The sequence below is a fragment of the Anopheles coustani genome, chromosome 2, assembly GCF_943734705.1.
Source record: "Anopheles coustani chromosome 2, idAnoCousDA_361_x.2, whole genome shotgun sequence".
Taxonomy (NCBI): domain Eukaryota; kingdom Metazoa; phylum Arthropoda; class Insecta; order Diptera; family Culicidae; genus Anopheles; species Anopheles coustani.
The window spans coordinates 80,642,847-80,666,422 of NC_071289.1; the positions used below are offsets into that span (position 1 = coordinate 80,642,847).

At 45.5% G+C, this 23,576-nt stretch overlaps 5 protein-coding genes across 5 annotated transcripts; all 5 read right to left on the reverse strand.

The window, feature by feature from the left end:
- Positions 1-48: 48 nt before the first annotated feature.
- On the reverse strand, positions 49-1,144 carry LOC131263792 (clavesin-2-like). The gene is made up of 2 exons (XM_058266050.1): positions 411-1,144; positions 49-344 (listed from the first exon to the last, which is right to left on the reverse strand). The coding sequence occupies exons 1-2, from the start codon at positions 1,137-1,139 to the stop codon at positions 84-86; spliced, it is 990 nt and encodes a 329-aa protein (XP_058122033.1). The 5' UTR covers positions 1,140-1,144; the 3' UTR covers positions 49-83.
- Positions 1,145-1,536: 392 nt separating this feature from the next.
- On the reverse strand, positions 1,537-2,618 carry LOC131263795 (clavesin-2-like). Its single transcript, XM_058266052.1, has 2 exons — positions 1,887-2,618; positions 1,537-1,797 (listed from the first exon to the last, which is right to left on the reverse strand). Exons 1-2 carry the CDS (start codon positions 2,616-2,618, stop codon positions 1,537-1,539), a joined length of 993 nt encoding a protein of 330 aa, XP_058122035.1.
- Positions 2,619-4,397: 1,779 nt separating this feature from the next.
- Positions 4,398-5,457, reverse strand: LOC131263794 (retinaldehyde-binding protein 1-like). The gene is made up of 2 exons (XM_058266051.1): positions 4,726-5,457; positions 4,398-4,658 (listed from the first exon to the last, which is right to left on the reverse strand). Exons 1-2 carry the CDS (start codon positions 5,455-5,457, stop codon positions 4,398-4,400), a joined length of 993 nt encoding a protein of 330 aa, XP_058122034.1.
- A 2,157-nt stretch (positions 5,458-7,614) lies between these two features.
- LOC131263947 (clavesin-2-like) lies at positions 7,615-8,711 on the reverse strand. The gene is made up of 2 exons (XM_058266233.1): positions 7,968-8,711; positions 7,615-7,848 (listed from the first exon to the last, which is right to left on the reverse strand). The coding sequence occupies exons 1-2, from the start codon at positions 8,709-8,711 to the stop codon at positions 7,615-7,617; spliced, it is 978 nt and encodes a 325-aa protein (XP_058122216.1).
- A 2,350-nt stretch (positions 8,712-11,061) lies between these two features.
- Positions 11,062-13,280, reverse strand: LOC131265142 (zinc finger protein 467). The gene is made up of 3 exons (XM_058267403.1): positions 12,250-13,280; positions 11,998-12,170; positions 11,062-11,726 (listed from the first exon to the last, which is right to left on the reverse strand). Exons 1-3 carry the CDS (start codon positions 13,278-13,280, stop codon positions 11,062-11,064), a joined length of 1,869 nt encoding a protein of 622 aa, XP_058123386.1.
- Positions 13,281-23,576: the final 10,296 nt, after the last annotated feature.

The window sequence follows — 23,576 nt, forward strand, 5'->3', positions numbered from 1 at the left end:
ACACTAAAAACGACTTATATTTCAAACAATCACCTTAAGCTTCGACGCAATTGAATCCTTGGTGCACAACACCTTCCAAAAGTTTAATCCACGTTCAACTTTCGGAAACTACCGGCCACACCACCTTCGACTTCATTCTCCACCAGGTTCGACTGGTTCCAGAGGGATGAATATTTTGCTGTATCAATGTCCATGTCGTCCAGCGCCAGTATCACATTGCGCCGGTCTTCGAGATGCTTGCGGAACTTGCGGCCCAGATCATCCGTGTCGAGTTCACCATCGTACTCCTTTGGAAGTAGTTCTGGGTCGATCTTTGACTTGTACTCCATCATGGTCTTGTGGCACTGAGAAGAGTGAGAATGGCATTAACTTTCACTTCGAACACTTTACTTTCATGCCGATCACCTTACCACAATTCTTTCCTTCAGTTTTGGACTGGCGAATGTTAGCAGGAGATTAAGGATGGAAACGGCGAACTTTGGGAATTTCACACCATTCACCTCACGGATTCGAATCGGGTACGAACGGTTCACGGCATCCATGAAGATCTTCATATCGGTCACTCCCCACGAACCGTACAGCTTCATAACGGTGTCGGTAAAATCGCACCACACCTGAAATCCACCAATCTGCAGCTCTTCCCATTCGAGCATGGTCTCGATCAGCAGGGCCATCAAGCGACCCTGGTGCATCGGAAGAAACTTGTCCGGATTCAACCGTTTCACATTGAACATTATCACCGTGCGACCGTCCTTATTCTGTCCGAGCTTCGTAAACACACCATCTTCGAGTATCTCTTTCATAATCGGCTCACTGCAGTCGAGATTTTTGAACCAATCGGGAAACGTTTCCCGCATCGCCAGGTAGCGCTCCAGCGCCTCGCACGCCGTTGGAACGGAGAACTTTCGAAAACGGAGGAACCGTAACAAGAATGATGCATCCGTACGGCACTTTCGGATGTAGGGATGTTTGGCGATCCACTCGCGCATCTGCGCCAACGATTGCTCGCGAATCTCGTCATCTTCCCGCAGTTCCTCTAGGGCGAGCTTCCGGTACTGCTCCGGTAGCGTAAACTCATACTTCTCGTAGCTTTCCGGACGCTTGTCGAGCGGAAAAGCTGTACAATTAGTTGACGCCATGTCGGGAGCCGATACGCGCACACTGGTGGGTGAAAAGTAACTGATCACAGCATCGCTAGAGCTGAGTATAAAACCTCAATGTAGTCTCAAGTGCGCGATCGTGCGCGAACGTTACTTCTCACCGCTCGAACCCTTTAGTTTGAGGTCGTGAGAGCAGTGGCAGATTGTAAGAGTGTCGCTCACCTTCGAGGCGAACGATAAGGAAAGTTAAGAAAATGATCGCAGATGACATCAAATCATAACGAAAGGGGGAATGCATGAATAGGATTGCTAGTCGCTGGATTATGAATTGCATGATTTTTCAATTCCATTTTTTTATAAAGCCCCCCATAATCCACTGTTTTACTTCTTCCAGCAAAGATGGTCAAACATTTTATTGGTGTTTAAAATAATACGGTCAATCGACGTTCAATTTCCGAAAACTTCCCATCACACCGCCCTCGACCTCGTTCTGCACAAGGTTCGGTCGGGTCCAGAGAGATGAATAACGTTCGACGTCAATGTCCATCTCGTCTAATGCCAGCATCACACTCCGACGGTCCTCGAGACGCTTGCGAAAATGCCGCAGCAGATCCACTTGGTCTAGGCTGCCGCCATAGTCGGTTATGAGCAGCTCGGGATCGAATCGTGCCTTGAACTCCTCCTCCGTCTTGAAACACTGCCGATGAATAGGGTAAATAAGCAATTATTGAAAGACTATCGCTTCATGGTTGGTTTTATGTGGTTTGTAATGGCAACTTAACTTACAACCACCCGCTGCTTTAGCTTTGCGGAGGCAAACGAGAGGAGCGCGTTTATCATGGCCACACCGAACTTTGGGAACTTCACCCCATTCACCTCCCGGATCCGTATCGGGAAGGAGTGACTCACGGCGTCCATAAAGATCATCATATCGGTCACTCCCCATGAGGTATACAGCTTCAGAACGGTATCGCTGAAGTCGATGAGCACGTGGAAGCCACCGATCTGCAGCTCCTCCCATTCGAGCATGGCCTCGATCAGGAGGGCGATCATACGACCCTGGTGGATCGGGAGATACTTGTTCGGGTCCATCACTCTAGGTTTGAAAAGTATCACCATGCGGCCTTCGCGATTCACTCCAAGCTTTGTAAATAGCCCATCCTGGAGTATCCCTTTCATCATGGGCTCGTCGCAGTCGAGATTTTTGAACCACTCCGGAAAAGTGCTGCGCATCGCCAGGTAGCGCTCCAGCGCCTCGCACGCCGTCGGGACGGAGAACTTTCGAAAGCGGAGGAACCGTAGAAGAAATGGCGCATCCGTACGGCACTTTCGGATGTAGGGATGTTTGGCGATCCACTCGCGCATCTGCGCCAACGAGTGCTCCCGAATTTCGTCGTCCTCACGGAGTTCTTCCTTAGCCATCTTACGGTACTGCTCCGGTAGCGAAAACTCATACTTATCGTAGCTCTCTGGCCTTTTCTCGATAGAATAATTCATTCCGTTTGCTGGTGACACCATGGTTGCAGTGGTTGCTCTTTGTCCACACGTTATACTTCTTCGGCGTTCGCAACAAGACTGACTTTGCTTGCCGAAAACCGGTTCCAGATTTTAAGCAATTTTAGGTCACAAAGCATACGCACTCCGCAGTCCCACTCGTTATCCACCGGTATTACCGCTAGTCGTCAGCGCGTGCAATAAAATTTCAAAAAACCGATTAAAAACAAACCCAAAAAAGGCATATAGCGTTGGTCAGACCGAGAAAAAGACGCCGCCACGTAGAGATGCGTAGAGTCAGGATAGACTCGCTAGCTTTTAAATTGTAGGAATACATGAAGTTAGACACTGTTGCGGCGTGAGATTGTGAAATGTCTTTGCCATAGAGGGACGACTAGTTGGGTCATTAAAACGATCGTTTGATTAAATGTGCATCAGATTAGTCGACTACTCTTTGTACGTTCTAATGACACAAACATACCAACCTATAAGATTCTACCCACTTCTGTATCATTGTATATGTCTTATTTATTTGTTTACATAATGCCTGTGTTGCAGACAGGAGATGCGATACAAGAGAAACTTGGTTCCTGGTTGTTTGAGCAACTGATGTTTCGTTGACTTGAGTGCAGTACAAGGTACGAAATACGGCTCATTCCATCAAATGTAATATACATTTTTCAGACGGAACGAGTAAAGTTATGGCTCTAATCCGTTTATATAATATAATTTAATTGTTAAGTATATTTTTTAAACGCATGCTTAAAAACTATAAATGAAAAAATGGTAAATTGTTCTTCATTTTGCCTCTAAAATTACTTTACTACCAGGACAGCAATTGGAAGTGTGGTAAAATAAGAGGAATACAACCATGGATTTCTCATGGTGCAACCCAAAACAAACCCCTGTGCATTTAAAAAAGAAAACGTGCCTCGTAAAATGATGTTAAATAATAAAAAAAAATGCATTGCTAGAAGGTAGATTCCAACAGGGAAGTTCCTCTTTGCTACATAGATACTTTAAAATATGTTTCGTCAACTCTCACAATCTTTTCTCAAAACAAAACAGGCTAAATGAAGTGATTCTCGAAATAAAAAGTTGAAGAAGATTATCGCTCCGTACGCAGACCGGTTTTACAAAGCACAAATGTGGTACGCTGGTTTCATTTACCTTCGTCACCTGGTCGGTGTTAGTGACATTAACTTTTTTACGCCCATGTTGGCGTACGTTGTGCGTTAACGAGCTGGGCGTTCATTGTCAACCGTTTTGGCCAGAAAGTTTTAAAGCATGTACGAAATGGTTGTCATCTTACGAGAAACATTTGTATCAATTTTGGAACCACAAATAAAGCTCCACGGAAATTGTTGCAAACGTATCAATGGTTCACTTGATTTGTTGATTACGATCATTTGTTTGCAAAAAACTTGATTAACCAAAATGTTGTCCGTACCGATCTTTGTTCGATCAGCTATAAAACAGGCCAACAACAAAGTATTGTGGAAAATACATAATACGTAAAGACTATACATAAGGTAGATCCTACAGCAAGTGATGATGAAATTAAAAATGTAAGACATATAGATGAAAACAGCATTCTATCAGTGATTTAAGTATCAACACATAGTTACAAAAAACGTAATTAAGTTAAACGTATTTATTTGCATATTAAACTGAATACCAACAATTGCTATTATTCTCGTCCACTGCATATCAACGTTTTCAAACAAAACTAAAAATGACTAATATTTTAAACAATCACCCTGACTAAATTCAGTTTTTTGAGGCTCAATTTTCTCGATAACATTAATCCACGTTCAACTTACGGAAACTACCGGCCACACCGCCTTCAACCTCATTCTCCACCAGGTTCGACTGGTTCCAGAGGGAAGAATAGTGCGCCGTGTCAATGTCCATCTCGTCTAGGGCCAATATCACATTGCGCCGGTCTTCTAGATGCTCGCGGAACTTGCGTCGCAGATCTTCCATGTCCAGTTCACCGTCGTACTCCTTTGGAAGCAGTTCCGGGTCGATCTTCGCCTTGTACTCCATCGTGGTCTTGTGACACTGGAAACGATGGACAATCCCGAAAATATTCACTTCAAACACTTTTCGTTTATGCAGTTCACCTTACCACAATTCTTTCCTTCAGTTTTGGGCTGGCAAATGTTAGCAGGAGATTAAGGATGGAAACGGCGAACTTTGGGAACTTCAGACCATTTATCTCCCGGATTCGAATCGGGTACGAACGGTTCACGGCATCCATGAAGATCTTCATATCGGTCACTCCCCACGAACCGTACAGCTTCATAACGGTGTCGGTAAAATCGAGCATCGCCTGAAATCCACCGATCTGCACTTCCTCCCATTCGAGCATGGTCTCGATCAGTAGGGCCATTGCACGGCCCTGGTGAATCGGCAGAACCTTATCCGGATCCATTATTTTCATACAGAACATTATCACCGTGCGACCGTCCTTATTCTGTCCGAGCTTCGTAAACACACCATTTTCGAGAATCTCTCTAATAATCGGTTCGTTGCAGTCGAGATTTTTGAACCACTCCGGAAAAGTGTTGCGCATCGCCAGGTAGCGCTCCAGCGCCTCGCACGCTGTCGGGACGGAGAACTTTCGGAAGCGCAAAAACCGTAGAAGAAATGATGCATCGGTACGGCACTTTCGGATGTAGGGATGTTTGGCGATCCACTCGCGCATCTGCGCCAACGAGTGCTCCCGAATCTCGTCGTCCTCACGGAGTTCTTCCTTAGCCATCTTCCGATAATGCTCGGGTAGCGTAAACTCGTACTTATCATAGCTCTCTGGCCTTTTCTCGATAGAATAATTCATTCCGTTTGCTGGTGACACCATCATTGCATTGGTTGCTCTTTGTCCACACGTTATACTTCTTCGCCGTTCGCAACAAGACTGACACTGCGACGGTGCATCACTGCACAAAAATTTCAAACAATAAACAATAAACCCAAAAGAACTCATTTCTTAGCTCGAAACAGAAACCGCCAAGCGAAGACCGAATGCAGTTGATGCATTTGGGTGGTAAGTGATCGTTTTTTGCACGGAATACGGAGGAGTCATTTCGCGAGTTTTAACGATCGTTTGATCATACGTCCGATTAAGAGTTTACATTACGTAAGTTCTAGTGACCACCAATGCCATTTTAGCCTTTTGCAATATACTTGTGTACACACGAGCAAACACTCGCAAACCGTCGGGTCGGAGAACTTTCGGATGCGGAGGAACCGTAGAAGAAATGATGCATCCGTACAGCATTTTCGGATGTAGGGATGTTTGGCGATCCACTCGCGCATCTGCGCCAACGAGTGCTCCCGAATTTCGTCGTCCTCACGGAGTTCTTCCTTAGCCATCTTACGGTACTGCTCCAGAAGCGAAAACTCATGCATATCGTAACTCTCTGGCCTTTTCTCGATAGAATAATGGATTCCATTTGCTGGTGACACCATCGCTGCACTACTTTATTATCCACACGTTATACTTCTTCGGCGCTCACAACAAAACTGAAATTGCTTGCTAAAGGTTCAAATTTAAGCATTTTCAGCTGGCAAAGCATACCTACCAAGTAACGCCAGTGACATGCGGGAGCTATACTATTTCGAAAACAATTAAAATGCAAATCCAAAGAACAAATGTATGTACAGCCTAGCTTTAATCGAGAAAAAGACGATGCCACGCGGAGAAAGATGTTGTTGCCCCAAAGTCTCACATAATATTTGTTTTGAAGGCAGTATCGGTATGTAAATTAGTTCTCCCAATGAAAAAAACAAAACTTTTCGAATTTGGCAGCGAAAAATTGAGATACCACCTGGAACAGCTACAAGATAAATGAAATAATGCAAGGAAAACCACCTCTAGGTTCGAAGATATGTATTGATCATAATTCATTCATTTTAAGGCATGTTAAGCGGCAATACAGCTTACTTCCTAACCTCTCACTCTCAACTCTAAACCTACGTACAGCAAAGAGTTTATTGCATGACTTACGATAGAAGTCCGTAGACATGAGATAATGCATCGTTTGAACATATACGACTGCGATGTTCACGACTGCGTTCGCACAAGGCGAAGCTAGCATCGGCGCTCGTGCCGAACGTGGAGGCTGCTGCATCGTGTGCATAGATAGCCTTGCCCTTGTGCGTGCATTTGACGAGACGCTGTTCAAGTGATCGTTGGATAATGTACAAGTACACACATGTGAAACGTCAAATTCTAGGACAAGCCCTGGAGCGGGTTCGTTCGGTCGGTCGGTTCTAGTGTTATATAGAAGACAAAATCAACTGCATCGGTTGTTTTTTCTACAGAGACTTGTTTTTTTCGGGCACGGAACGATCGGTTAGGAACGGTAGGTGCTGCAAAGCACTTGTATTGCAAGGAAAAAGGTGAACCTCGAGAAGATGCAGTACGGGGAAAAACCACACCGCCCCGTATTTGCACAACTGAACGTACTCGGGAGATGTTTCTGTGTGGAACATAAGGGTGGTTCATTGTACATCGATCCGATCTGTTCGATCGATGTAGCAATGCATAATTTAAAATTCTTTTTTCTCCATTTTAAATCAAATTCTCACCGTTTGTTCTCCATTTATTTTGACATATTCATCGGCTATACACATTTTTCTATACAATTTACCGACTCTCAGTACATACCACGTAATAGATTGAATCAAACACCGGCATTGACCTTAACACTGGGTGCCAGTATGATCGGCTGAGTAGCTACCTACGTTTAACGATAATTGTTGCTCACTTTATCTTCGCCAAGCCGGATAAACTAGTCCCACGTTAATTCATTGCCCAGTTGCCGCCATGCTTTATGCTAATTAGAATGGCGTACACGAGCAAGTTAGGTAATCAATCATTGCAAATGGCGCACTGGTTGAATTGGGGGAGATCTGGGTGCATGGTCGAAGTACGATTAAATATATTCACTTTTAAATTATGTGCATTAGGCACTTTGTTGAAGATAAAAGTGACTGGAAGCTGGGTAGCTTTTCAATCGATCTCCATCCCAAACTCGACGTCGCCCTCGGTGGTTTGGCGCCAAAAGTGAGCGTAGGGCTCGGTGTCGATCTCCAGCTGGTCCAGCAGCAGCAGCCTGTCCCGTTGGGTCGCCAGTCGATGCCGTAGGTCTTTGGTAATTGCTTCGGGGTCCGATTTCCCACCGTACTCGACCGGCAGTAGGTCCCGATCGACGTACGCCAGCACGCCATCCATGCTGCTGTGAAACTGAGGGACCACCGTCCCGAGGAGAAAGTGTGACGATAAGTACAGGAAAAGGGTCATTCGGCCGGAGCCGTTCGGTTTAGGGTTTCGCTGTGCGTGCGTGCGTCGCTCGCGGTACTCACGAAGATCCGTCGTCGAAGTTCGTCGGCTGCAAAGCTTAGCACCAGATTGCCCAAGGCTTGACCGATGCGCGGCAACCGGACGATGTGGACCTCCTGCACGCGCACCGGCAATGCGTGGCTGAGGCAATCGAGGAAGTTCCGGATGTCGGCCAGCTTGAAGCACACGAAGTGTCCCATCGTGGCCGCCTCGCAGTCGATGATCGCGACCCCGCCACCCACCTGCACCGCCACATCGTCGAAGTATGCCTCGAACAGCATGTGCTGGAACCGACCCAGGTGATAGCAGGTGAAGCGCGTTACGTCGAAGCTGCGGACACGCACCAGCGCCACCATTCGCCCCGCCCGATCCACCCCCAGCGGAAGGCACCCGCGGACGTCCTCCACCAGCTCGCGCATATAGCGGTCGGTTGGGTCGAGATTCTCGTACCAAATGCGGAACACCTGGCGCATCGTGAGGTACCGCTCGAGGGTTAGCCGGGCCGCTTCCTGGTCGAAGGCGCGCGCCCGCAGAAACCGCAACAGGAACAGGGCGTCGGTGCGGCACCGGCGAATGTGCGGATGGGACGCGATCCACTGGCGCATCGAGCGCAGTGACTCCTCCCTCCGCTCCTCGGTTTCGCCCAGCTGCTGGATTGCGATAGTCCGATGCAGTTCCGACAGGGCCACGGTGGAGTCGTTTGCCTCGTACCGAGAAGGACACTTGTCAACCGAGAGCGACGTGGGACGCGTCGAACCTGAAGCCATCGCGACTTCGTACCGACGAAGGTTCACACTAAACTGCCCTCATAGTGGACGATACCTGAAGCGATATGGTGTGAAATTTCGCTAGCGCCACCGCTTTCACTTTCTATTGCAAAACCAAACGTGTTCACCTACACCAGAGCGCACGTCTAAATGTGGTTCATTGCATTTTTCTCAGCCATGCATGACCGCAGGTTTTGCTGGGGGTTTGCTTGCTGTGCTCAATACCGCAGTTCATTGCCATGCCAGACAGAACACCTTACGATGCTCGACGTCTTAAAACCGGTTCTAGCGTTGCTTTAAAGAGAGCTTCGACCATGAAACATCTATTGCTTTCCGTGATTTTTTGCTGCCATTGATTAGAGAGAGCTATACACATTAGTGATCTATATTTGTCGAGGCATTCGTACTATTTTAGACTTGTCTCCATGAAACAATCTGGAGCGTGGAGGAATTCATGTTTGATTCTGATGTTTCATAATTCGGCGGTAGCTACATTCGCAATCCGCAATGAAAACTAACATAGATATTAAGAACACTTTTTAATGCACTGTTTTTATATTTCGCATCAAAATGCCATCGTAAGCTGTCACAAAAGATCGCTTTGTTTGTTGAATTTTTGTTTAATTAAAGCATTCTTTGTTCTTAGAATAACCTTAAAGACAGAACGTATATCTTATTCTTATGAAAACGTATTTCACAAAACGAGCTATCTTGGTTCAAACTACATGGAGTATATTTCTTCTTGATGCACACTTATGCAATTTGACTAGCCTTTCTAGTTTTTATTTGCCACTAACTTATTATAACTATCACTTGATCAGTATTGTATATTCAGATAAGAATATTATTTTTTATGTGTTTTTAAAATGGTAAATAAGATCAAACTTTCACAAATGAAAAACTAATGACGTTTGTATGATAAAAAAAACTTTTGTACAAGCTTTATTACCACCGTGTTGATTGTAATCATAAAGCAATTTTAGGAAATAGAGCACGTTTACTTCTTTAGAATGTTTTTCGTGACTGTTCACAAACACATAATTTCGATATGGTGTCAGCAAATGAACTTAAACTCTTTTTATTTTTCTGAGAAAAAAATGTTCAAGTTATTGGTTGAGGATAATATTATTCAAATCTATCTTCTATCGTATTGATATTCCTAGTTTCCACAGTTCCAACTACTACAATGGACAAACGTGAAATAAATTGGTATTTTTGATTAATTGATTTTTAGCGAAATGTGTACTCTCTGTCATGATTCCATCTTACAATTACAATGATGTTCGTAATCAAGAAAAGAGCAGCATTAGGGAAACAGGGAATGAAATATACACCGGTTGTCTTGTGTTGTACCAGAAGTACATTTTTATTACATTTATATATAAAATTGTTGTCATTTTTATCATAAAAACTTATACCTAACAGTCCTATTGATTTTTTAAAACTATAAAGGGTCATTAAAATAAACCGTATACCTATAATGTTATTGCATCGATCCCAGCCACTGAACATTCACCCTTAGGTGACGTCGTTAAAATGTACTTACTTCTATATGTCTGCACCTTTTCGATCAGCTTTCAGAACTCTACTAGCTACACATAAATTCGCGCTTGAAAATTGTCTCCATAATTATAGAATATTAAAATATAAAAAATAAATTAAAGGCAAAGTCTACCCCTCATCACTTATCTGCTTAACTAAACTAACTGTCTGCTACACTGATACATCGTTGCTGCACAAGTGATACAAGCCTTACTCCTTATCATCAGACTAGAACATTCTCGTCCTTTTTGTTGTGTGTTGTAAGATGTTATCGAACAATAAAATCTATCAATAACTTAATCCACCTGCATTTGGCAAGGCTTACTAATAGGCTTCAAAACAACCCTTTGTCGTGTAGGGGACAGCCGGAAGTACTAACGATAGCGTGGGCATGTGCTATGAAATAAACGAAACCGATTCTTTGGCTAGCTTAGCTGTACGGATAAGGATGCGCACTGATACTGTACAGGTGCAAAATGGCGCGAAATGAATTATGCAAGTACTAAGGAACATATTATAGAAAGTGATTGAAAAAACACTATCCTACCTTAACCTACGAATGAAATGTAACGCCTTCAACCTCTTTGTATGTAAGCTTAAAGTAAAGTTAGATGCAAATGCCGACCATCATCACCCCCCCCCCCCCCACACACACACACACACACACACACAGACCCACAGTCACAGTCGAAGTCCCGATGAATCGAATTGTACAAATGGAAAGCAGGGAAATACTTCGTTTCACAAGGAGATCATCGTCGATCACGGGCACCTATCCGGAACCCACTCCAGCCTGATGCACACAGCCCTACGCAATGACGGCGTAGTTTTCCGGATAGTCAGTGGAAGGATTGCCACTGGCGCTCTGGATCGTTTGAGGTCGCTGATCCGGTGCAGCAAAGGAAGCCGAGGAAGGACCAGCAATGCGTATCACACTGATTCGATTGTCTGGAACAGGCGTGGTCGGTGGTTGTCCACTCGTTTGATTGGTGGTGGTGGCGATGGTAGCGGTTGTGTTTGTGGCAGCGGCAGCTGCTGCGGCTTTCTTACAGTTGTCCTCCACCACCTCCCGTATCTTCGCCCGCACCACGTCCCGTACGTTCCGCGGGAAAGCAGGCGAAACCGGCTGACCTGTGGATGCATCCGTTTCCATGTTTGTCGTGGGTTGTACCGTACCTGGTGACATTGAGCGGTGGGTTCCATCGGTTGTTGCCGTCACCGTGGCCGGTCGATCCTTTGGCGCCTTTCGGCGCGACTTTCCAGCCACGGGAGGCCTTGGCGCTTTCGCTGGACGTTCGTTCTTCAGGCAGGACGAATCCTCGTGCTTGTACAGGTAGGACTTGAGCGCGAACGACTTACCACAGCGGCTGCACGCGTGTGGCTTGGTGTTGGAGTGGGTCTGCACGTGCGCCCGCAGGTTCGACTTGTCGGCAAACGCCTTGTGGCAAACGGTGCATTGGAATGGTTTTTCGCCTGCCGGACAAAGAATGAGATAGAGAAGTTAAATAATGTTATCGTCAGCGATTAAATTTCCTCCAGAATATCGGGATTCTTCGGAAAGCTCCATAGCTCTAGCTAATGATTTCCGAAGAACCCAGTTTTCGGTCTAACTACTAACAATATTTAGAAACATTTACATCTTGAACCAATACTTAGAGATTGTTCATTAAAATTATTTATTTTCGCCTTACTTGTAGAAAATCTCAAAAGAAACAGATATTTTTGGTGAGAAATTAGAACTTACCGGTATGTGTGCGAATGTGTCCCTGAAGTAGCCACGGTCTGGAGAAACATTTACCACACGTCGGACACTCGCAGCCCTGGTTGTGTGTGCGCACGTGCATCGAGTACGCCGGCATCGACACGTACACCTTCGAGCAGAATGGACATTTTCGGGCTTTCTTGTCCTCCAGGGAGCTACAAGAGAAAACCAACGTTTAGGACAAGGGTCATTTCAATTAAGGTTTTCCCTTGGGAGAGCTTAGTGAATACTTACCGATGGGTTTGACGATGTCTGGCCAGGTTGGAGGAGGTCGAGTAGCGCTTATTACACTCCGGACATACGTGCACATCCAAGCCGGATCCGGGTCCGTTCTCATCGCTGGTATTTCCCCCCGGACCACCGGGTGGATCGGCCTCGACGTGCCCGGAATCGTTGGTGGCGTCCCGGGAGCGATCCAGCTCACTGTTAATCGCCGGTTCAACATCCTCCTCTACGATCATGCGATCCTGGGAGGATCCATCGGTGGCCAACAGCGTCCCTCCACCGATACTGACGCTACTCGCACACGAAACCGTCCGGATTTTGCGGGCCTTCTTCCGATCGAACACCTTGTGCGAATAGTAGCACTCCACCACCGCCGAATCCTGCGATTCCTCCGATGCCGACACACCACCACCGAACCGACCGACCACCGGATCCTGGACGGGCGATGTGGCCGGTCGGTCGGTTCCAAAACCACTGACCACTTCCTGCCGCTCGTGGCACTCTATTATAGTGAACATCTGCGCGTCCTTATCGCTTCCGACCTTATCGGGACTGATGGTTGGCGCGTACAGGATCAAGCTGGATCGCTCGCTATCGCGGCTACCATCGGCACACGGCGATAGTGAGGCCGATCCCGGCGACAAGTTCAACACTTCGACCGGCTTCCGGTCCGGACTCTGGATTATCTCCCACTTCTTCGTCCATTTCTTCTTCGTCGCCTCGGCCATCGTGACCGTGTGCGGACCGTCTTGCATGACCACTATCCGGCCGTCGTCGGCGTGAGTCAGGCTGACGGGTGCATAGTACTCGCCGGCCGGCGCTAGGTTGATCATATCGGCCGACGGATCGTAGTACGGCACGGTCTGGTGTTTGGAGTACGGCATCGGGTCTTGGGAGAGCCGCTGCAGGTAGTCCTTCTCGTGCGCGGTGCGTGCGCGCGTATCCTCTGTGCTGAGCTTCGGCGCTGAGTACGACACGTACGCCAGCTGGGTCAGATTGTATAGTTCTTCCGGGATGTCCGAGGGAATTTCCTGCACCATGGTGAGCCGGTCGCAAGCTGTTGGCGAGGGAAAGAGAAGACCATCCGATAAAGACCGGCAACCAGATGTTATGACTCATGCGTGAAATTTCGCTCTCGAGACGAATAATCTCTGCCCGATAACGCCGATCGTGCTTGACGTGGTTAAAACATGCTACAGAGAGTTTCTGACAAGCCACCTTGGAATGAAATGAAACCTCGCATTTGAGTACTACAGGTTCATATCCACCCATACTGAACAATTGATTCCCCTACAGATTCAGAAATTGTATAAAAACAATTGTGATAAACAAGTGGCGGGTTTTGGGATACCCTCACTAAAAGTTGCTGCCTCGAAACTATGAATCACAACTGCCGACTGCTTATACCCTGCATTTCTATGTTATCTTAGTTTTTTTACCACCTACACGACAGCTGTGTCGATAGGGAAACATAAACAATCAAGCCCAACTAATATTTATTTCCCTTTTAAGACACGTAACTGCAAGGAGAAGCTGTTTCTCTTCAAGTTTTTTTCCTATCTGCTTCGTTCTTTACTTGCTTACAGGATCAGCTTCCAGTTCGTTCATGGCCAGATTTTATGGGCAAAAATTATCAACTACAATTTATGGCGTTCATATGTGCGTTCTGACGGTACAATGGAGGTATATGATCTTCCGGAACAGCCTGATTTACGATAGTGCGGTGAGTGGGTGTTTAAAATTAGCCTCCAAACATTTTTTACTCCCTGTTAATATTTTGTGTGTATTTTTAATGTGAGATATTTGAGCAGGAGATTAAAAATGAAAAATAATGTCATCTTCATAGAAAAAATTGAATAGAACTTGAAATTATGTACCTTTAAACATTGCAAACTAGCTGATTAACCCGATTTCATCCGGGTAGAAAAACAATTCCAAACGAAAGAGTATTTTCATTCAGTGTCTTGAGTTTTACAATGTTAAGAATGTTGGACGTTTCACACTTGAAAATTGGCTTTCTTATTAGTATGTTGGGTGTAAATCGAATCGATTTTGTGTGATTGAGAATATTTGTAGCAGAAGATAAAAGAAGTCTGAGATGAGATTGAACACTCAAATTCGATTCCATTCGATTTAGTGACCCCAAAAAAACTACGAAAATGATACCCATATTGCTTTTAAACCATTGTTGAGACATAGAGGTAAGATGGTAGCCCCTCTTATCCTTTCCTGTACATGGATGAAATTTTATTAGATGATGGCTACATATTTAAGAAGTACGTGTACCAAATTTTGTAAAACTCCCATCCCATAATTGTTGAATTATTATTATTTTTCTTCATTTTAGGTGTTCGGTGTTCGGGGATAGGGAAAAGTTTTCGGTTCGGGAAAGGGACGGAGGATATTCGAAATCATAAAAAATTAGCTACACTCCAGCCTAGTTTGGTTAAGGTAGACTTATTAGATTTTGCCTTGAATACATATGATCAGAATTGACGTTTTTTGTTCTGAGAATTGCTATTGTTTTGCTGTAGAGGAAGACGGTAGTGGGAGTCTTAGCTAAGATTGAACATTAAGAGTGAGGCCATTCGATTTAGAAACCACAAATACTGCGAAATTGGTACCCATATTGCATTTTTACTATTTTTAGGGTAGGGGGTAATTTGAGAGCCCCCTTTTTCCCTTGCCTTAGGAGGTTGAAATTTTAATCAAAGCTATGTCTCTTTGTAAGCAGTATGTGTACCAAGTTTGTGACAATCTGTTCAATAATCGTAGAGCTTTAATTGGTTTTCCTTATTTTTGAACGGTTGTTATCCGGGAGGGGTAGGGAGGTATGGGGATATCAACAAACGAAGTCTAAATAATTCATCCTTGTAAAATTAGCTAATATCCAGTCAAGTTTGGCACAAATCGGTCCGTTAGAATTTGCGTAATGCTGTTGAATACATGATAAGAAATAACCCTCTTCGTTTTGAGAATTGCTATTGTTATGCTGAAGAAGAGGAGGATAGAGGGAGTCTGGGCTAAAATTGAACATTAAGAGTAAGGCCATTCGATTTAGAGATCATAAATCTTGCGAAATTGATATCCATATTGCATTTTTACCATTTTTGAGGTAGGGGGTAGTATGAGAGCCCCTCTTTCCCCTTCCCATAGATCGATGAAATTTTAAACCATGCTATGTCCTTACGAAAGCAGCATGTTATTCAATTTTTATGTAAATCCAATCAGTAATGGTTGAGCTTTAATTGTTTTTCATTAATTTTAGAGGGTAGGTGTTCGGGAGGGGTTGGGAGGATTGAAGATATCAACAAACGAAGTTCAGATCATTCAACCATGGAAAATTAGCTACCTTCCTGCCAAGTTTGGTGTAAATCGGCCCGGTAGATTTTGCGTGATGCGAGTGCATACATATATATATATATACAGACAACGGTGACTTTTATATATATAGATAATGTTTGAAAATTAAATTTTATTGTGTTTACCTTTAACAATCTATGTTATAACCCAGCAACGATATGCACAAAGAAATCTATTGAAAATGACGCACATTGTGTGTACTTTTAATCACAAATCAGAGATCGAGTTTCTGCCAATATTCTCAGTATACGCGATGGCGGTATCCTTGTACTAAAACGTATGCCAACCTTCTCGGCGCCGAGTGAACTCTCCACATGATCTGAGTGAACGGTATTTGTTTGTTTTGAAAATTAGACCATTGATCTCCGTAACGGACACTTTTCTCACTCGCACGGTTGCATTCGCTCTCGCTCGCCCGTCTTGGAAGGCAGGCGAACCAAATCCACACCATCCGTCTACTACGCACCGCTTACTACGATGGAAGAAAAACAAAACGTCAAGGAAAACTGCACCCACTACGATCGATCGGTTTTTCACCAGTTTTGTTTTCATTCTACCGTTCGCCGCTGCAGTTGGTCGATGTTGATTTTATGGGATAACGGTTTCATCGCGTCGCTTCATGGATGGGGTTTTCCTCTACGAAACGCGGAGAGATTTTCGCTCGTGGCGTTTCCTTGACTTTACTCAATGGCGTAGGAAATCGGGTCGAGGTGAACGTACTTCGATGTAATTGATTTGTGCCCAGCTCTGGCCAGCGTCAACTGTCAAATGGGAGTTTGAAAAACTCTTTCAACCTCCGTCGGTTTTCGTATGCAGACGTTTGAGTAATTAAGATTTATCACTCAAAATTTATCTCGAAGGAAAATCGAACCGCAAGCAAATGGCAGGCGTAAAGGGCGCTTCCACTGCTCCAATCGATTGCGTCAATAACGCATCACCGCCATTGGGTCGATTGGGAAATCTAGCTACTACCGATTTGCAGGTGGACTTCGCGCACGGTGGACAATTATAGCTTAATTAGCACCCGCCCCAAAACCGACACCTTTTCCAGTCCATTCAACCTCCAACCGGCTGCATCGGCTTGGTTCGCTGGTGCTCGTTTGGATAACCCATCGATCAAGGTGATCACCACCTCAAACGGGCTGCGAGTCTGGCGTCTCTCACTTTGTACACACAGCAACAGTTTCACCGGACATGTTCCGTTCAGCCAGGGTGGACGTTAAAGTGCACCACAAACACACACACACACCCGGCTCACGGGTGTCCTGATGGACGATGTTCTTGGAAAACGTCCAAAGCGTGGTAAACATTTCGTCGCGGCCGGTAAGTGTACGGCGAATTTTCCTCTGCCGCAGGTGGCCCTATTTTGTGCCATCGCGTTCGGCGTGAAAATGCGTCTCAAACGGTCCGGGTGGAAAGCAATGGAAATGAAGGAAAAAAGGCGCATTGCAAGAAAGGAAAGACACACGGAAGTTTCCGCATCATTCCTTGCTTTATCCAAAAGTGCACAGTGGTCAAGTGAGTGGAGATTTGGTTGGAACATTTAAAAATAAAAATGGACAAACTATAAACATTTTACGATCTTATTCTACAACCAAAAGCGTTTGTCTCGACACTCGCTACTATCACCTTCGCCGGTCGGTGGCGCGCATATTTACGCTAGACTACGCCGCAACTGCTCGCTACGTAAGTGTTAAGCGTCCAGTGGCCGCAACGCGCCAGAAAACGACCAAACACACGTGCCATTTTCTTCCGGCATCCGTCCGCGCGGTACGCGGAAAAGTAAAAATACTGGCCCTCCCGAATGACGCATTTCGGCGGCCGGTAAGGTTACGTGCGAAAATGGATCCACTCGCTCCGACGGTTCCTCTCAGCCCCAGCGACCGGGACACGCTGATGGACACTGGCTGACGGTGCAGTTTTTCATCGGCGTGCTTGCGTCGGCCGGAGCGCGGCCCGAGAAGTAAACATTAGAAGTGCGAATGGAAAACCCTTGCCAAACGGTTCGGCGTCCGTAGCAGCCGCAGCAGCAGCAGGTTGTTTCACCTTTTTCCCAATTTCTGGCCAAGGATAGCGGTCTGGTCCGACTAGCCAACAAACGCGGAATACTTTGCAGCGCGACCACCGTGAGATTTCCATCCAGCCCCGAGGGACTAGCTCGAGTGGTGCGTATTAGATCATCCACTTGTTGAAGATGTTTCTACCTTTTTCACCTCTCTCCCCCTCTCTTTTCTTTCCTATTTTTTGTTTACTCCCGCTCACTTCCTTGTTCCTTGTTACTCGCAGCCGCTGGGAAATGGTCATTTTTTAATCACTTCCAAAATGGGTTCGACTTCAGAATCGGCTTGACCGTGCCATCGTCGGCACCGAACTCCCGTTCGATCGATGATTGATCATGGCAATGGCTACAATCTTTTCTACTTGTTTTCATTGCCTTTCCCCGACGGTGTGTATGATTGATGGAAGAAAATAGATGCGGTCAGCTGTTGAGTGGCGGGGTGGCCGGATGTGGAATTTAAATTTATCACCATTTCCCCCCCCCCCCCCCCCCCTTTTTCCCATACTCCCTTTGAATAAAGTTTATGCGTATACGTGCGCTAGGGTTAATATTTTTAATTGATATTTTCACAATTTCACCACCTACTCCTGGCCCTTCGGTTCCTCGTGTCTACTCCCACTGTGCCGAGCAGCTGTTATTATGACGCGTTATGTTTGGGGTGCGTGCGCAATAAATAGATATTTATATTTAAATCCGAAGCAAAAAGAATCCCACCCATTGACGCCAATATTTCGTTTTGGGGGCACATACACACACACACACACACACACACACCCACAAGCACGCCATTATCTAGCCACGATATGTGCGAATGTCGATCACTGTCGTAAAGCATTTAGCGGTTCCGTACGTAACTCATCCACCCCCGAATCCGAATGGCCGACCGTGAGACGTTACAGCGTTTGGTCAAGTGTAAGCATCAATTAAACGGAAAACGGGAAAACGTTTTACCAAAGTCAATACAAGGATGGACCGGGTGATTTTCGTTTGAACTTTGGCGCGCATTTACGCGTTTCCGGATTGATGATCGTAAACAGCGCGATGGGATTGCACGGTACAATTGCGGGTTTCATTACCAAATCTAAAGAGAGTTGTTTTGATTTTTTTAAATTCTGAAGTAATGATTCTTTGCTTGGGTTAATAAGAGTGGTACTTTCTAGCTACATTTCAGTTATAAAAAAATAGAAATCAAAGCCCTTGTATTTTAGTATAATTTTTGAAAAAGAGGGAAGAAATGTATTTTTCTTATAGCAATCTATTTTCACACCTTATTTAAGATTGTCTGGGCCGCAATTGAGGCATACAAGGAATGAACATGATCCTAGCTGAACGCTGCGCAATTGAAGTGAACCGTGCCCTTTCGCACGCGGTTCTATCATTGAAAACGACTCTTGGTTTGTGATCTGTTGAAATTGTACTTGGTGCTGGCGATCTTTGTGGAGTTGTATGCGAACGAATTATCGTTGCGTCCAACAAAATCAAAGAAAAATAATCAGGACACAAGGGCCGTCTTTTCAGTGCGAGCAGCATCGAGGACCCCGATCCACTTTCGGAAGTGGCCGTTGAGTGCATTCCAGACGGCCGATACCGTTATTGGTGGATGTGGATTCTCCGCGATTGCGCCACCGCTCGCCGGGCCACTTACCAGGCCGCACACAAGGACTACCTATGAGGGGAGGGGTGGGAAAAGTAGGGACCCTACCTTGGATTAAGTGCTTACGTCCATCGACCATCGGTACAGCTGGAAGGGACCGGATGGGAACGTCGTTGGAACGCAGCGGTTTACTATTTTTAGTACAACCCATCACGGCGAACCATGCGGAGGGGTGGGAAAAATGGTCGGACGTCCTGGCGGCAGTATCGACATTCGATATTATTGCTGCCGATCGCAACCACCGGTGAGAGGCCGATGCCGTCGGCCAAGATCATCTGGTCTCGCAAGTCGCGGCTTTTCCCACACCGTGATTTTCCCCGTCCGGCGCACACCTTCGTTCAACTTCGTTTGACGTAGTATTTTAATGATCAGTTTTCCACCCGGACGCGTTCGTTTAGGGTGCAAGTCGACAAAGGTTAGAACATTGTACAATTTCAATACAAAGATGCTTGATTTGGGGATGCCTTTTTGCGTCCAAAGACCAAAGATTCATTGCGGCTTAAAATAGAACCTTTGTAAGGCAAACTTGACAAGATTGTAACATTGGATTGAGTCAAACTGTTTCAATTTTGATAGTGTTTACAAACAGTAGGAAAATTTTGTGGTTTTCAAACATGGAATAATTCATGTACTCAACTCACCTACAAGTTAATCTTATCGAGAAAAGTTACAATATAAAAAGGGACACGAGGAACAAGTAGATTGAAACATCGATCTGTAGATTTTAACTCACAAAAGTTCGGAGTCAACCCAATTTTAAATAGAAATGTAAAGGATCTAAAATTAGGTAAACTTTAAATTTACCAACTTTGCATACTGAAAAACGGAAACGAAATACTTCAACAAAACGTTCGAATCACTATTTCTTCATCGAACATACATTTGGGGAGAAAGGAAGGAGTGTCAAAAATATGGGCCTATTTTTCACTTGCGTTTTTCACAGCCCACCCCACCCAACACCAGACCGGACGGTAACGTAAATCAATAGCCCATTAAGTCACCTGGTGGCCCGCGGTGCGACACCAGCCCGTCCTCGAGGTGCTTGTCAGATGTCAACTAATTTGTTGAAATGAAAAACATTCCACCTCCCCCCCCGCACTTACCGTCTCGATGCCGCAAACCACCATCCAAATGCCGCCGGGAAAAAGAGACGCCGGAAAACTGAAGACACTTAAAAAGAAAACTAAAACCGCCGGTCAGATCAACGCACGCAGAAACGGTGGACGAATTTCCCACGGCGCGCTTGACGGCAATGGACGAATTTTCCTACTTCACAAACGAACACACTTTTCGCTACTGGCCTCCCCGATGTATGAATGTGGCGGAAAAACACCGATTCGGTGTGAAAATTCCGTCCCGGCTGGGGCACAAGGAAAATTAACGTCGTCCTCCACGGACCGGACACTGCTATTCCGTATTCCGCTTTTCACGGCCCAATGGCTGCACAACAAATTTCCACCGATTTGTCTCCGCGTGGACGAAATGTTTCGCCGGTTTTTCTTCTCGCCGGCCTATGTTGGCGCCACGTGTGGTTTAACGATTTGAATTATGCTGAATCCAAGGCAATTTATCTAAAGAACACTTCACAATATCTTCACCTCACTTGTTTGATTTCGGTGTTTCTGATAGAGAAAATCCTCAGAATAGTTTCCATCCGGTCGGCATTAAACTCACGGGATTTATTGGGTGGAAAATCAAACCTACCGACGCACAAACTGTATCAACGATTTAGCAAACGATACTGTACACAAAATCACCACTATTATACCGTTTTTGTTTATTTGGAAGAGTTTCCTCCCCCAAACCGCGCGATACGATTTTCCACCATAAAATCACCACACCGTCACAATGATCTTCGATCGAGTTAATTAAAATCGCCAGTCGTAAAACCGCACTCCCGAACGGCTCCAATCCGTCAATCCGAAAGATCGCCAAAGAAGTAATTTCGTGAAAATGTGCTTTTCCACACACTCGCGCGCGCGGCAGAACACCGCTTTTCCACTACTTCACGATCGCGATCGAACACACTGTTCCGGGGCCACTGAAAACCTAACTCGAACCGACTCCGGGCGCTGCTGGTACGCTTCTGGCCGGCGACGTCCTGAAAACGCCGGTAGTGATCCGACTCGGCACGCCAAGGAGCGCACACGAAGCCGACGATCGTTCGGCGTGGTAAATAACAACTAACAAATGTGTGCTCTAGCTCTCCCATCGTTGGTCCTGTACAGTTATGCCAGAACGCTACCAATACGAACAGACACACACACACACCACTATGAGCACGTGCGCAGCCAGAACCGAATGTAAACAGCGCATAAGTGGAAAATCATTTCCCCTCCCGGCCAGAGTCCCGACGGGTGAAGGAAAATGAGAAAAAGACCGACAGAAAGAGACCAAGAGAGCAGAAAGGAAGACGACGGGATGGAACTTCGGAGCGCGATCAGCTATGTGGGGTGTGGGATAGAAAAACGCGAGAGAAGCATATGATCGCGTGCAGCTCCAACACATAAGCATTGACGCGACAGGCTCCGCGATGCACAAATGCACATATGCACCGTGGATGCTGCATCTGCTCCTTTTGCTTGCCGCGCGTGCGGTACGGTGTATGCGTTCGGTGGGGATGGAACGGAAAAGAAAATGAAATGAAACAAAAAAAAAAGACGCGACCGGGAAAATAAACAACATCGCGTCGTAAACATAAGGAAGCACGGGCGCGTCTTTACGAGCGTTACGGCGGTTATGTGGGATCGACGTCTTTCGGGAAAAAGGGATTGTAGAACAAATGTTGGAGAAGGAGGCGGTGGGACATAAGGGATAATAGAATGGGGTAGAACAAATTCAATTGTGCATTAGTGTCAATCATAAGCTTTATCTGATGGATGCGATTGAATGGTTTATGAATCTATTTTACGTAGAAAAAAAATGGAAAGTTTAGTTTAGCATAAAAATAGGTACAAAAACTGTTTGAATAGAATAAAAATATAAAAAACTAATATAACGATATGTAAATGGGTTAACCCTGAACCAAACACAAAGCAAATAAAATAAAACGTGTTGTTTCATGTTCTTTGAATTCATTGAATAATGTTTTCTTTTTTTTCCCTACAATTTATTATTTTAAACCACATCAAAGTTTGTGTGCTCACCGTGCTTTGAAGCGGTACAGTTTCCAACATATTTTGTTACGTGTGTAAGAGGCTGGCAAACTGGTAAAACAAACCAAAAACAACAACCACGACCAGCCAGTTCGACACGAGGCGGGCGATCTTAACATTCTGAACCGAGCGCGTGCGCAACATTGCGAAGATCGAAGATGAGTTTTCGGTAACCGTACCGAACATTACTCGTCACATATGCTGAAGAGAAATTTCCGTTCCGAAGCAGTAAAAAAAAAAACAGCATGAGTCAAGGAGAGCAAAGCGACAATAACAACAACAAAAACACAAAGGCAACATAACCATGAGCAAAGTGTACATCAAACAAACGTCTGCATGTGCGCGACCCCTTCAGCGAAACGGCGCGCATTGGAGACGTCTCGGGATGGTAGAAATGGGCAGATGCTGTGTGTTCTCCCCCGGCGAGGATCTTCGATGGATTCCCCGAACGGGGCTGGGATGAGTGAGCTGGCGGGCGGGAGGGAGGGGGGAGAGGTCGGGCGAAGTTCTTCGGGGAGGTGCACCAGCTATGTTGCCACGATGATGACGATGATGATGATGGTGATGCTGCAAACCGTACGCCTGGCCGGCGCATAGGCTTTTTTCTTCCTTTTCGTTCATTTTCCACAAAGAAAAAAACTCCCCTGTGCCGTGCACATTGTGGAAATATTTGCAATATATTCACACCTCACGCAGAACCATATGCAGCCGGGTTGCATTTTGTTGTTTACGGAACGGGACCGACGTGGGGAGGCTACAGATGGGACGCGGTGTGGGAAAACGGCAATTAAACCCCGAAGCGCCGATTAAACGGGACCACAAAGGAGGCTCTGGTGGAGGTCGAGAATAACCGGTGGGAACAAGATTTTCCAGCCCAACCACGGCTCCTGCGGGTCACATCATTAACCAATATAGATCGTCATGTTGTTCTTAGATTAAAATATTTGCGTGGTAATAAAATCTATTTCTTGGCGTCTCTTCAAAGTCATTTTTTGATGACATCAAAGAAGGAAGATATAACCAAAAATTAAATAAATAAAAAGTGTTTCATTCAGTCTAATAAAAGTATATAAAAGACTGCTTATGATTGCTCATTTGCTCATTT